The sequence below is a fragment of the Danio rerio genome, chromosome 6 (assembly GCF_052040795.2).
Source record: "Danio rerio strain M-AB ecotype USA chromosome 6, GRCz13ab, whole genome shotgun sequence".
NCBI classification, from domain to species: domain Eukaryota; kingdom Metazoa; phylum Chordata; class Actinopteri; order Cypriniformes; family Danionidae; genus Danio; species Danio rerio.
This window is the reverse complement of record NC_141026.1, coordinates 8442211-8458593: the sequence shown is the minus strand read 5'-3', so window position 1 is coordinate 8458593 and position 16383 is coordinate 8442211. Positions and strand designations below refer to the sequence as shown.

Genomic DNA, 16383 nt, shown 5'->3' with positions numbered 1-16383 from the left:
GTATCATGAAAAATATTTGGTAAAATATTATTTACTGTCATCATGACAAAGAGAAAATAAATCAGTTACTAGAGATGAGTTATTAAAACTATTATGTAGCTCATGAGGCTATTAGGACTTTATCATAAACACTGTATAATACATATGTGAGAAATATGGTTCTTCTTATCCAAATATTCATCTCCCAAAATCGGCCCATAAATGGAAAAAACAACCTTTAGAAAGACTCAGGCAGACTTTTTCCACGCAGATCTGTAAAGTCATTTACTTATTAGTGGATTTATCTAATGAAAAACAAAAGCAAAATCTCATAAAAATGGGTGAATCACACAAAAGCTGCTCATAAGAGACACTTATATTGAGTTTAGGATGATTATGGAAACATTTATACTGTAACTTTATGTCACGGTAGTATTTTTTACAAAGAGGGGGCTCTCAAGATACCTATACAAAATGTATTTATGTAATTTGCGATGATTTGAGTAATACGATTTGCGCATAACATGCAAAGCCATTAACCGGGGACACCATTTTTATTGTATAAAACAGAACAGTTTGGCCGTTATGCTATTAAAGATGTGCTTTCACACAAAAGAGATTAAGTCTTGAGTGTTTCAGAATAAATGATAAATGTATGTTGTGTGTAAATGCACTTGGCATGTCTGCTTTTTATTTGCCGTTAAGCTGCTGAGTGTGAGATTCCTTTAATATACATTCCAGCAACATGGACATATGGCTTCATGGACATCATGTCTGCATAGTGGGTGTGCAGGACGGCATGTGCTGCAGTGGTATATCAGTATGTCAAAAGGGGACAACTTTGAGGGAAAGATGCTAAAATCTACTCTCATAACCTTTTACAGTGACACCATGATATAAGAGAGGATGTTTACTTATTTACAACGTCAAAGAAGACATGATTAAATCAATCTAAAGCTGATATTTCCATCCATGAATGCTCAGACAGACATGACTTGGTGTGAGATGCTTCACATGCCAAACAGCTGCAGCTACTGATATTCAATACCGAAAAAATACATGACTCGGACATGTGTGTTTGATTCCAAAAACACTGATTTCTGACATCACTTCCATTAGTCCAGACTGACTGACGCAACCTGCTGAAGAGAGATGACTTAACAGTTACTCACGTGCAAAGAATTGATTGGTCCTCACGATCTGCAAAAAAAAAAAGAGACATAGGGAAAAAAGGTCAGCATTTTGTAGGAACATTTTAATTCAATTAATTCAACAATTTAATTCAATTCAATACAAGAATACAGTACACTTCAAACTCTGTCAACAACACAAATTATGATGATCAAATCTGAGCTTTCAAGTAAAGGAAGCAACCATCATTATTCAAATACAAACTGCAACATTACAAATGAAGTTGAATGACTACATTACCCCCTATGATAAAGATATTTCTGATAGGGAGCTAGTGGCTGGGATGCACAAGAAAAGAAACCAAAAAGCTACTCTGGTGACATCCTTACACCCTTTTTAATTTACAATCTCCTCACTGCTGCTATACGGCACTCATTTTCACATGTGTTGTTATTCTGACCAGACCTGAAGTCCCTTGGCGTCACTTGTAACTACAGTAGGTGACCATCAACCAATTTCTCAGAGGATGACAAATGGACAAACCTTTGCTGCGCTGTGTTTGTCTGAGGTAATTAGTCTGCTGTTACTGAAACATGTATATTCATACAAAGTGTGAAGCAGATTGGTTCGTTCTACTTGCATGTATCGCGGTGCACTCACAGCACTCAGAAAAGTTGAGATGTTTTTTTAACTAGGTGTGGCTAAAAAATGCGCACGGTTCACTCCCATGTGCGCGTCATGCACGTCATGTGTCTTAGGGTGCTTTCACACCTGTGAATCGATTCAGTTGTTCCGAAACAGAGATTACAAATGTTACATTGTTGCTCTTGGAGCGGTTCGCTTTCACACTGCAAAGTTTCTAATCGGACTAAAAGAGCTAAAACAAGTGACATGTGATTTAACTTTCCTCACATTGGTCAGAGTGTCAGGGTTTATTTTGCAGTGTCCTGCTAAGCTGTCAGGAGAGGTGGTGGTTTGGTGGTGATTGACAGGGTGTGGCGCGCGACGTGTCTGAGGAGAGATGCGGCGGGGAGGGGTGAGAAGGGTGCGCGACGATGCCTATTTGAGGACCGGGAGGGAGACGCGAGATTACCGGGAGATCATCACTCGTTTGCGGGCATCCGGAGACTCGCGAAACTTCCCGCCCTACTCATAATTCTCTCTTCATATAGCCGTATGCTAATTACATATCCATAAAACACTGTGATATAAACGCGCTCGGATCGGATCGCTTTCTCACTGCAATCGAACCGCTCCAGGGTTCGTTTCAATCGAGCCGAGACCACCTCATTCATGCGGTCTTGGAGCGATTACTTTGGCGCGAAACAGAGCTCGATTGCCCTGTTCACATATGCCAAACGAACCGCGCTAACTGGGCAAACGAGATACGTTCCGAAACAAGTGTAGGTGTGAAAGCACCCTTAATTAGAAATGACTCCGTATGAAACTTGCACTCTATGCTTGTTGGCACTGCTTCCAAGGCACGCACTCAGCAGCCACATTAAAATAAAACTATAGCGCTTTATACCCAAAATAATCAATATTGACAATGGTGTTGGATCAATAAATATCGATGCAGATTTTATTGCCCAGTACTATTTAAATAAGCAAATAAAATCATAATAAGCTAAATCAAATACAGAAGACTATCACAATGGGGTAACAGAAACGATAAACCTATTTTAAGATTTATTTGTCTTCGCCTATAACTTCAAACTGTCGAAATTGCATAAACCAAACCTGGTATATTATGACTATTCTGCCTATTTGACAGATGGAAAGTTTTAGTTAAAGAAAACACAGCACAGAGAAAGACATTTAGAAAATGGAAATGAGCGCCAACTGAAAATGCTGTGCTGGACTAAAATCAGAGGCAAAAAAACATCTGGGAAACCAGTCGAGTCGCATCTAGGCTTTATTTAAAGTGGGTTACTCACTCATCTGTAAAATCTCACTTCATAAACAAGTCAGTCTTTCAAAGAAATGAAATAATTTTGTGATTTCAACCAATTCTGAAGCAAGTAATCATTTCTTAAACCATGATATTAAACCTCTGCAAGAGCAAGACGGAAGGCATCATGTGATATACGTAATATTTTATGCATTTAGATTTGAAAGTAACTTCAAAGCTATCTCTTATATTCTGCACTTGTTATGAAGATCACTTCCCAAACGGAAAGAGTTAAATAACAACTCTGCCAAACCAAAGCTACTGGCATGAACACAAGAGCTCTACAAAGCCTCTGATATGCTTTAAGTGCAGTGAAAGCAGTAACTTCAGCTCATTTAAATCAAAGAGTGGACAGTGGGTAAATGGGTTTGGAGTATTAAGAAACTACAGCCAATATTGGCCACAATGTCAGGACACAGCAGGCTCAGGTCAAGCCCAATCTGTAGCGGTAGAGAACATTTGAGTGGACAAAGATCATCAGATTCAATATACAACTTAATATCCTCATGCAGGACGTCTGATTTAATAAGCTTACAAAGAGCAAGCTGCTTCCTCTGCATTAGTTTCAAAGTCAAATACACAGTACTCGATGTTTTAGGATGGTTTGGTGCATCCCACACACACACTTAATAATGATTTGTTTCCTTATTGATTATTTCCTTAGATGATTAATAAAGCCTTTTATTAGAGCTTAACAGCTCTCTGCATCCTGTGATTCACTCGAATACATTATGTTTGCAAACTATGGTCTGCTAAATGTACACAACTGAACACACATCCACACTGGGAGCTCTTCCAAGTGATCATTTGGGTGGTGTCTTAGTTCCCGAATCTGTAGCTGCAGAATGTTGCTAATGATGCAGATAAATAACTTCATGTCACTGTTAAACTGTTGCTCTTGTGGTATCAGATAGCTGCCGAGTACAGGCCATCCTTGAAACCTCTGGCATTTGTGTGTGTCTGGTGGAACCAAGAAGCACTAGATAAGATAAACCTGGCCAACCCACTCCAAAAAAAAAGTAGTTACAGACAACTTTTGCTTAAAGCATACAAGAAAAATAAATAAATAAATAAATACATAAACATAAAATCATAAAAATAAAATCTAACAAAAAAAAAATATGGAACAATATAATATAAAATAAAATATAACAAAACAAAACTAAATAAAATATAATGAATTATATATAATAAAAATATAGAAATTAAATAATATAAAATAAAATAAAATATAAAAAACAAATATCAAAAATGTTGTATAAAAAACAAAAAAATAACAATATAATAAAACAATTAGATAATATAATATAAAATATAACATAAAAATAAAAAAACTATTAAAATAAATAAAAAATAATCAAAATAAAATAAAATCTAAAATTAAACAAAATAAAAATAATCAAAATAACATAATATAAAATAAAACAGTATAATAAAAATAAAACATAAAATAAAATAATCTAAAAAATAAAATTAAATTAAAATAATATAATAAAACATACAAAATAAATAAATAATATTATATATTTTAAAAACCAAATAAAATTAAAAATTAAAAATAATAAGAAAATTATATAAAATAAAATAATAAAATAAAAATAAAATAATATAAAAAACAAATAAATTACTATAAAATAAAAAATAAAATGAAATATAATATTATATAAAATAAAATAAAATAATAAAAATGAAATAAAATTATATAAAATTATATAAAAAACTAATAAAATTAAATAAAAATTTTATTATATAAAATAATATTATATAAAATAATAAAAAAATAGAACAAAACAATTAATACAAACATTTTATATATATATATATATATATATATATATATATATATATATATATATATATATATATATATATATATATATATATATATATATATATATATATATATATATTAAAACAAATCTATAAAATTGTTTTGGTGCACTAAAGTTTGTCACTAATGCACGGTTTGTTAGGATAGGACAGGATTTGGTAGACACACAATCATTTAAAAATCTAGAATTTGAATATTCCAAAAAAAAAAAAAAGAGAGAAAAAAAAATACTGAGTAAAAGTAGTATTTTAAAAAGTAAAAACACTGAAAAAAATCATCTTTAAAAGGTATTTATCAGCAAATGCACATTACCAGTTGTTCTTTTGTTTATGTCAAGATACATGTCACTTAGTGTGAATCAGCCTTCATGAAAACATCCAAGAACTTTTTTTCCAAATAAAACACCAGCTGTGCTCTTGAAAGCCTCATATAGTAGACTGATCACCGCTCTACTAAAGCAGTCAGAATACTGACTGTTTTATACATAATTTACACACCTCAAAGGACTTTCATGTAGAAGATTTATCAAACTCTTTAACTGCAGTGTGTAGTCGTTCAGAACGCCAAAAGCAATTGACTTCCTCCTTATTGGCTTGGAAAGGATTGGGTTCTGTAGTCTGCTAATGGGACGTGGGAGTATTTAACTAAGTCTACCTATGGGAACGGAGGATGCCTGAAGATAAAATAGTGCTGACTGCTTTCCTGTGCAGTCGGCAGGAGGTCAGGGCCAACTGAAATGAAGAGGATCTACAGCTGGGCAGATCCTCGGTATGGGGTTTCCTCCACCTGGACTCAGTTTGCTCACTAGAAGTCCAACATTTGAGAACTCGCCCTTGTTTCAGAGGCCAAACACGTAAGAGAATGTGGAAGAGAAGAATAGTGCCATAAAAGGAAATGTGCAACGTGTTTAGTTTAAAAGATATAAAGCAGAAAAACTGAAGAATTTAATAACTCAAAGTGTCATCATGGATGAATCAACAGGAACACTATGGAGAATTTAGCTTACCCAATTCACCTATTGCGCATGTCTTTGGACAGTGGGGGAAACCAGAGAACCCGGAGGAAACCCAAGCGAACGCAGGGAGAACATGCAAACTCCACACAGAAACGCTAACTGAGCCGAGGTTCGAACCAGTGAACTACCTACTGCGCCACTGGGACGCCAGGTGTCATGGCTAGGCAATCAAAAAATGTAATTATAATGGAAGTCAATGTGGCAAAAACACCCACGAACATACAAGAAAGTTTGTCAATTTGCCCACAGTTTATTGTTGATTGTTTTTAATTTTTAAAGAATTTTCCCAGAATATGTGTCGAAGGTTTGTCACCAAAATCATTCCATTTGCTAAAACACAAAAAAAGTTGTGGCCAAATCAGAACTCAAAACCCCTAAAGTGGATGAAAACATCCCACAGCACATAAGGGTTAAGCAGAACTAGGAAAAACTCTTTTGTTTTAGATAAAAGTTCAAGGCTTGGGTCACATGAACTGGAAGCAGTTGCTGGGGTGGAGGCCATTCAGAGACGCTTCCTTTTGTGTGGTGTACATCAACCTCTGTGAATGTTCATGACACTATCGGCCTCTGATACAGACACACAGATATGGCAGCCCAGGATTCTGAAGAATGGCCTCTCCTATCAGCACAGCTGCAGAAAAGAGAAGCATATAATCGAGTCAAGAGAAGCCTCTTGACTTCTTTTCACTGCATCCTTTGTCAAGGCCTTAGCGACACTTCTCTGAATAATAAATGGCTGATTAAAGTGATGCCAGAATACGCAGACAGGCAAAACAGAGGCAGAGTGAGATAGGGGTGTGTGAAAATAATAATTAAGAATGAAATGGAGCACTCATAGAACATTATCTGATAGTTGTAACCGGCTATCATTGTAATGCGTCAACATTTGGTCAGTATACAATAACTTGCATACTTCAGGTTTTTATTTGATTTGTTCATTGATTAGTTCTACATCTGATCTGAACTGGAAGAGTTTCATGATTCTGAAGTGATTAAATGTTTCTGACATTAAGGAAGCGAATTCTTAAGAAAATGGATGCAAACTTTTAAAAAGATATAACTTACTATTAAACAAAGCCTTTTCTTACATGTTCTGTACTATAGAAAATTTCATCAATTCAATTAAAATGAAAATAAAATACTTCAATTAAAAATGAAAAAAAATTATAACACTTTTTAATATTAAGAATTTAATAAGTGTAATAAATACATTTTAGGATCCCAAATATTTTACTTCTTTCCTCTTGAAAATCATTTGATTCCGGTCAAAATAAACTTAAAAAAACAATTATGTCTAATGAACTATTTATTAACAATGATTAATAATTAGGGGTGTAACGATACACTCAGCTCACGATACGATGTGTATCACGATATAATGTTCACGGTTCGATATGTATCACGATATTTGGAATAAAAATTGAAAATTAAACTGAAATGCAAATTTTACCAAGTAAACTATTTTTTATGTATTTCTTTTGTTTCAACTTGTTAAACTGAACCTTCTTTAAGAAAATAAATTAAACAGGCCTGTCTCTGGAAAATAAAACAATTTAAAAACTTCTTAAAAAATATTAATTAAATGACAGAGACAAAATTAAGGAACAATTTAAGTAAAGGTGCAAAAAAAAATAAGCTTTCTATTCAATTAAATTTAACAGTAAGAGCTTAAGGCTTTGGTTGGTCACTTGCGTTTTTTGTGTGTGCAAAAAAAATCCACATTTCCAGGTATTTAATTCATATTTAATTAAATTCATTTGGAGATATCTCTAATTACAATTGTGACTAGTCAAAACTCATTTAGAGATATCTGCAAATATTTTTCAATGGAAGTCAATGGAGGAATATGACTAGTCATAATATATTTGCAGATATCTCCAATCTGATTTCTTACTAATACAATTGTAATTGCAGATATCTCTAATTGTCATTTTGACTAGTCGAATTATAATTATGACTAGTCAAAATATAATTAGAGATATCTCTAAATATATTTATGGATAGTCAGAACAAGAGTTTAAATGCTAAAACGGCTTGCCATACGCGCGCGTCTTTCATAGTCCGCCCTCACGGTCAGCTCACGTCATGTGTGATTTTGCGTCCGCCAATACATCATTATATGAAGACAGAATGATATTTTAGGGTGAATTGTACCTTATTAATACAGTATGTGACTCTTTCAACACCATTAGGAGGTATTCATGTCGCAGTGCAAAGTATGTAAATCACTGTGAAGACTTTAAAACTTAGGCAGTGTTTGACCCAGTATGCGTGTCAAAAAGCGGACGAGTCTAAAGCAATGACTGTACAACCGAAATGTTGCCAGACGTCTGATTTTGAGAGGATGGGCCATCCTCTATTTCAACTCCACTCATCTTGGTCTGCTAACATTACTGCTGCTGCAATCTGAACTCACATGCAACAGTAGGTGGAACGTAGCTCACGTGCAAACAGCTCAACTAATAAGAGAAAACGGACGTCATATCGTAATCAAATCGTCATAAAGCCACGATGCATATTGTGACATTTTTGCATCGCAATAAATCGTACAATGATAAATCGTTACACCCCTATTAATAATATAACAAAAAGTTTTAAACACTATTACAAGAGAAGTGCAATCCACTGCGCAGACATATCAGCAACAATTTCCAAGTATAACTTTTTTTTTTTTTGACAGGATGCCTTTAATGACAACAGTTTTTGTGTGTACACAATCTATCAATCGCTTCTCTTACATAAAACTGTAAAAAGCTTGCAGTGTGAATCTCAGAGCAGATCTGAAGATTAAGTTCACATGTAAATGTGCTTATACACTTTAAAAAACACTGGGTTCCAGGCAATCAATTTGTGTTGGGGCAACATGACGGAATTATTAAGGCTGATTTACACTTCTGCGTCAAGCGCACGCTTATGCTCCGGCACAGCCTGCATATGGACACATGCCTGTGGCCATCGCTGATGCGCACCTCTCAAAAAATTTAACTACATGTCACAACGACACGTAGCGCAAGTTCAGTGATTGATCATAACGCTGACGAGTGTGGGTGGGACGGAGAGCAGCACGAACCCATTGGAGTGAGTGTTTACAGGTGTGGATTCCCATGAAGGAGCGTCAGATGAAAACTGTTGTTTTACCTTATGATTAAAGTTGTTGCACGTCCCCCGGTTCATGCCACAAAATAAGTGCGTTTGAGCTACTTCTACATTAAGGTCACGTTCAGAAAAAACAAAACACCAGCGAAGAAACACAATACAGAGGAACACGAAACACTTACTGCCAGCTAGCGTTTCGGAAGTATTATAGCAGAGCAACACAAACCGGGCGCAGAAGTATAAATGCAGGGCAATACACAAGACATGTGAAAAATGTTACATTTTTTAAAAAGGAGGCATGGCACTAGGGTTTTAAAATGCTCCAGTGTCCCTGTATCTGTGGTTACGTGGTAAACGTGGTAGACGTGGTAAATACGAACTAGAGGTCTGCAATCCCGCTGTACCACGGGAGCCAACCAGATTTCTTGCGGTGCAGGAATAAATTTCTGAATAAAGCACGAGAGCGGTTGGTAACTCTGGTGTAATTTGAAAGAAAGCGGGAGAGCTGTCTAACAATATCGCTCCCGAGTGAGCGAGCACGCGCGCATCCGCATGGATGCTGTGTGTGTGTGTGTGTGTGTGTGTATGCATGTGTATGTGAGAGAGTGTGAAGCTCTTTGTCGCTTGGTGCTCTCTCTCTATGTGTGTGTGTATGTGTGTGTGAGTGAGTGAGTAAGTGAATGAATGAGAGAGAAATGTGGTGCTGTGCGTCGCTTGGTGCTGTCTCTCTTTCTCTGTGTGTGTGTGTGTGTGTGTGTGTGTGTGTGTGTGTGTGTGCGTGCGTGCGTGCGTGCGTGCGTGCGTGCGTGCGTGCGTGCGTGCGTACGTGCGAATGAGAGAGCGTCCCGCACAGATCTCTAATACAAAAAAGACAAACAGGTAACCGCGAACCTAAGGTCGCATACACTGTATTCAGTTTCTGAATGTTTTAGGCACAAGCCAACAGTTTGGTGACGTTGTCTGAGCCTTACGTCATATTATTTTTTTTTATTATGCATGGTAATACCGAATACCGAGGTAAAATAGGGAGGAGATTTGATGGTGTCAAAATTTGGATACCGCCCAAGCCTTTTATAAACCTTTCTCTAATACTAATAACAATAATAAAAATAAAAATAATAATAATAATAATAATAATAATAATAATATATTTAATTTATAATGTGCTTTTCTATAACCCAAAGCTCTAAAGTTATTTAAGATATCTAGGTAACATATTAGGGTGCCAGTGTTTATTCTGCCCAGACCTCCAGTCTGACAATACGAGCTGCAACTCCAAATTCTCACTTCGCACCCCTCAGCTGGCCCACCCGACCCCACCCGCCACCCCCTTCTGCTGGATTAACCTACAACAGGACACATTCCTAACATACCAAACTGCATCGCTGCCAGACCCCAGAGAGAGGAGGGTGGACACAGACACAAAGAGAAAACCGCACAAAAGTCACATTCGCCTCAGCAACACGGGATGCAGAAGCATTCATTACACTATCTTATGTGTGCATGTGCTTGGACTAGTAAACTAAGCTGCTGGACAGAAAACACGCTCAAGTCCTTACTTAACAACTGATTTTAACAAATACAGTTTATTGACACTTTTAATGGCTGTACTGAAATGTGGCGCTGTTTATGGGAACTGCATAAAGCATGGAAGAATTGATCAAAAACATTTGTGCATGAACAGAATTCGAATAGGATCCCACAGATTTTGGAACAATTTCAGTTGACGACACAAAACAAATAAAACATTGTGCTCGAGCAGGAATGAGTTCAACATCTGAAACCAGTTTTTATATAAAACAAAGTTCACAATGCTACTAAAAGAGAATTGTGCCTCCAATCAAACCAAAAGCAACATGAAAATGCAGCTGAAAGAAATGACAACAGACATGCATTTATAATTTAACAAAAGAGCTGCTAATAAGTTTAATTCAATTCAATTCAGCTTTATTTGTATAGCGCTTTTACAATGTAGATTGTGTCAAAGCAGCTTCGCATAAATGGTCATAGTAACTGGAACAGTGTAGTTCAGTTTTTAGTGTTTAAGTTCAGTTCAGTTTAGCTCAGTTCAGTGTGGTTTAAAATCATTACTGAGAATTCAAACACTGAAGAGAAAATTCATCGATGTGTAGCTCTACCAATTCTGAACCATGCGAGCCAGTGGCGACAGCAGAGAGGGAAAAAAACTTCACTTTATAGCAGTGAAGAAAAAAAACCTTGATAAGTGCAAAAATAAGTGCATAGAGCTGCAAAAGTGTAGGAAATTATTTTAATAATGTATTAATTTCGAACAGTGATGATGACAGAGGCAGTGTTTACAAACTGGTCAGACAATCGGGTCTGGTTCACCACTATTGGTGATGCAAAGTGAAAGTAAAGCGCAAAGTGAAAAAAACAACGGTCAACTGGACTTCTTAGGAAGATTAGACCATGCTTAAAGATAATAGACAAAGTCTGCAACTCTCTCCATGTATAAATAATATTTACACTGCAGATTAGTACAGCTTTAAAGTGGGTGGAATTATAGACATGTTGTATACAGGCTTTGTTAGCAGGTCCAATTGACCTTGTTCTTCAATGCGAGGTGCGCTCGTTTTTGTGATTGTTTTAGAACTTCGCATTCAGCTGCATATGGGAGAAATGACTAGGAATAAAAACTACATCAGAAAACGGTCAAACTACTTGCTCTACAAACAAGTTTTTCACTCATAGCACACGTGCTGCTGATGATGTGACAATAAAAGTGATTTGAAGTATTTCCATGACTATACAGACCAAGTAGAATAATATAATAAGAAAATATCAGTTTGCAACATCAAGCAGCATAACAAGCCCTTTTTAACGTCTAAAAATGAATGGAAGTGAATGAGAGCGGAAGTCTCAAGCCAAAAAGATTCATATGGCTACACCTCCTCGTACGTGAAGAATAAGGTGAATATTAACCGTGTGCAGACAATAGTGGAGTTACATTAAGAAAAGCTTTGAATTAAAATTATCGGAACAGATTACAGGCTGCTGTTCCTTTAAGACCTAATGCACAAATCTAATACACAGAAACAAGTACAAAGTTAATAGTCTGCGTTCTTATTGTGTGTTCACACCAGATGCAGATGAAGCATCAAGCGCAAGTGATTTACATGTTAAGTCAATGCAAAGAAGTGAATAGACATCCTGCAGCGCTATTCGTGCAAATGAGGAGATGCAAATTGAGTGTTTAAACATTTGACACACTAAAAGCGTGAATTGCTCGTTTTGGAAAATCTGGACTTTATCGGACATTCGTGCCATATAACAAATCAGGAGCTTGCTCTTATAGGGGTGTGATTATGATGTAGGGCCTGCTGTTGGTGCACCGAGGGGAAATCCTCCAGCCGACACCAGACAATAGCTCATCAAAATGGCCTCGGCCACTGCGAAAACATCAATGAAAGCTTCCATCATCCAGGTATAGTTTCTGGAGGAGTTATTGAACTCAGAGTTGGGTTCACCACAGAATGGATCTAGTGGACTCAGACACTCATGAATCTACACTGTTTTTCAGCATTCCTAAGCACACAAGACACAGCTACTCTCTGAATAAAATCCATGTTAGCGATTTAGCAACAAAACTAGAGTCACCGGGCAAAAAAAGCCCTGTTTATGACGTGAATCCATGTCTATTGTAAAGCGAATTTGATGCACGAATGAAGCAAATAAGCTCAATGTTCACGTGTCTATTTACGCACAAACAGCGCAATGTATTCGCACGTACCACGTCTAGTGTGAACACGACATTAGAGATTCACATGCTTACATTTGAACCACTGAAATCACATTGAAAGTTGACAACTTTCTTTTCTGGACTTTAAAAGTTCTGGGACCACTGCTGGGCATGGGACGATAACTGGTTTCAAGGTTTACTGCGGTTTGGAAAAGTCAAGGTTTTAATACCGCGAAAATGTTCTGTTCTACCGTTCCCATAATACAGTGAAACCATGGTATTTTTACCCAAGGTTATCATACCGTCAGAATCGTATACCGGCCCATGTCTACTGCTGTAAATTGAGAATAAGAGAGCTTTCAGATTTTAATTTGTAAAATATCTTCATTTGTGTACAGGCGATGAACAAAGGTCTCAAGGGATTATAACGATAGGAGGTTAATAACACAATTTTAATTTTCGTGTGAACTTAGCCTTTAACAAAAGCGAAAGTGAGATTCTTTAGAAACAGTTTAAACAATATTTTCATACAATGTGAAAAATATCAATTGCGAACAGACAAAAAAACAAGCACATACAGTTCAAGTCAGAATTATTAGCCCCCCCCTGTATATTTCCAAGATTTTCAACACATTTCTAAACATAATAGCTTTAATAACTTATTTCTAATAACTGATTTCTTTTATTTTATGAAGACAGATCTTAATATTTTACTATATATTTTTCAAGATAAGAGTATTCAGCTTAAAGTGTCATTTAAATGCTTAACTAGATTAAATAGGCGAGTCATTACATAACGTTGGTTTGTTCTGTAGGCAATCAAAAAAAAATTGTTTAAGAGGGCTAATAATATTGACCTTAAAATGGTTTTATAAAAAATTAAACTGCTTTTATCCAAGCTAAAATAAAACAAATCAGACTTTCTCCAGAAGAAAAAATATTATAGGAAATACAGTGAAAAATTCCTTGCTCTGTTAAACATCATTTGGTAAATATTTTTTTTTAATTCACAGGACGTCTAATCGTTTTGACTTCAACTATAGGCGCTAAGACAAATCGGTATGGGTGAATCATTCACATGAACTTAAGCACTATGTAACAAGAGGGCAACCGAAAGCATCGGCGACAGAATAAAGAGCCCATCTGCTGCAAATGCAGTGTGCAGGAATGTAGCATGTAGCTGTTTAACGTGACAAGCCAGTCAGTCACACACACACACAGAAATATGACTCAGTAGCTACTCTACTGACGAGACGAGCCAGATATGGTCTGATCAGAAACCACTGAAGACTGCAGCTCTATAACAAACAACACCATCATGTTTGCCACCATCACTAAACACCTTCAGAATACAAGCACTTAGTGATTTCATTACATCCTAACTATATTACTGATATTATAAACATGCGGTTGCTTAAAATCCAATCTACATACAGACAGGAGATGAAAACAGAGACCAGGACCGCTGGAATGAAATAATGAAGCATCATGGTATCAGCTGATATTTAGCAAGCTAAGAATATCTCATCTGCATTGTCAGAGGCTCAGTTCAGAGAAGCATTATGGGATACTGTAGCCATGTAGCGTAGGAGGGCAGTTGTTTTCCTGATCCTGTTGTGTTTGAGGAGTGACTCAAACTACTGAAAAAACAAACACCTCAAAGGTCATGGCCATCAGACACAAACAACCGTGGTAAACCCTTATGTCCGTAAATGTTCAAAGTCTAAACAAAACAAAAAAATAATCGTTGAGCATTATTAAAACAATCACATAAAGAGGTTTTCTGTTTATTACTAAGTGCCTCACGTAAAGACCTATATGTCTAGACAAGCAACCCTGTAAAATGAGTTGATAAAATCGTTAAATTAACCACACTGACTGCTGTTTTAATAGACTTTAATTCTCTTTCTTCTGTTATTTCATGGCTTGCAGTTCAAAGATTTTGGCACAAATGTACAGGTAGTTCAATGATCATCGTTCTATGCCAATGGTACCAACAAAATCAGCAAGGACTGAGAATAAGAATAAGAAAGCTTTCAGATTTTAATTTGTAAAATATCTTCATTTGTGTTCGACGATGAACAAAGGTCTCAAGGCATTATAACGATAGGAGGTTAATTAATAACACAATTTTCATTTTCAGGTAAACTTAGCCTTTAACAAAAGCGAAGTGACATTTTTAGAAATATTTAAACACAAAATTTTCATACGACGTGAATAATATCAAATGTGAACAGACAAAAAACAAGCACATACAGTTGAAGTTCAAGTCAAAATTATTAGCCCCCCTGTATATTTCCAATTTCCAGAATTTTTTCAACACATTACTAAACATAAGTTTTAATAACTCAATTCTAATCACTGATTTCTTTTATCTTGGCCATGATGACAGAACATAATATTTTACTAGACTTTTTGCAAGATAAGAGTATTCAGCTTAAAGTGACATTTAAAGTCTTAAGTAGATTAAATAGGCGAGTCTTTGCATAACGTTGGCTTGTTCTGTAGGCAATCGGAAAAAAAAAACATTGCTTAAGGGGGCTAATAATATTGAACTTAAAATGGTTTTATAAAAAATTAAACTGCTTTTATTCGAGCTGATATTCTAGATTCTCTCCAAAAGAAAAAATATTTTAGGAAATACTGTAAAATATTACTTGCTCTATTAAACATCATTTGGTAAATATTGTTTAAAAGTTCACAGGACGCCTAATCTTTTTGACTTCAACTATAGGCGCTAAGACAAATTGTTATGGGTGAATCATTCACATGAACTTAAGTACTATGCAACCACCAGCATCGGCGAGAGAATAAAGAGCCCATCTACTGCAAATGCAGTCTGGAGGAATGTAGATAGTTTACCCAAAACTGAAAATTCTCTCATCATTTACTCAACCTTGACTTGTCACAAACCTTTTTAAGTTTCTCTTTCTATTGAACACAAAATATAAAAAAATAAAATAAAATAAATAAATAAAATGTTGACTTCTATAATAATCCATAAATCTGTTGACTTCCAAAGTATTTGTTTTTCCTACTTATCGATATAGACAATTACAGGTTTCTAACATTTTCACAATATATTCTTTTGTGTTTAACAGAAAAAAATCAACTCAAATGTTCGGAACCACTCGAGGAAGAGTACACTTTAATTACTGGGTGAACTTTACATTTAAACAATTTAGTTTACTAACCAGACATATTATACATGTAACCTGGAACGAATGTTTTATTTTTGAAAAATTTGAAATGTAATAAATATTTGTAGTCTAAGCCAGATGATATGGCAATTATAGTTATATCATAATAATGTCAACTGATAAAGTATGGAAACCATTAGGGGTGTCACAATTAATTGTTTCATCTGTGCACCTTGGTGCAGACGCGAACAATTCAGTATCGTTTTAGTAATAGATCCTAACCGGTTATTACATACTGATGTCATTTATCTCATATGCGCTATATTACAGAAGCTTACTATGGCAAGGGAGGCGAGTGCAAGTAATGAAAATACTCCAACTACCTAAGAAACACAGAAACTCTGCACAATTCACTGCGTGTGGTTTGCTGGACAGTCTTTTTTGAGCCCGAACGATCCTTTATTTTGAAAAAATATTTTATTTTGAAAAACGACCGTATTCTCTCAGTTTTATCTCGTTCTCTTGAGCACTAAAATTTAA

General features: G+C 35.6%; 1 protein-coding gene across 12 annotated transcripts in view; it reads right to left on the bottom strand.

Annotated features, from left to right (window-relative positions):
* myh10 (myosin, heavy chain 10, non-muscle) overlaps positions 1 to 16383 on the bottom strand; it is a 121150-nt gene that overhangs the window by 84620 nt on the left and 20147 nt on the right. For all 12 annotated transcript variants that reach the window (XR_015493171.1, XR_015493174.1, XR_015493169.1 and 9 more), the window contains exon 4: positions 1152 to 1179. Coding sequence is in view for 6 of the 12 variants with exons in the window: in XM_087256506.1 (XP_087112632.1) it covers positions 1152 to 1179 (28 nt within the window). In the remaining 6 variants the exon portion in view is untranslated. The remainder of the gene's footprint in view (positions 1 to 1151; positions 1180 to 16383) is intronic.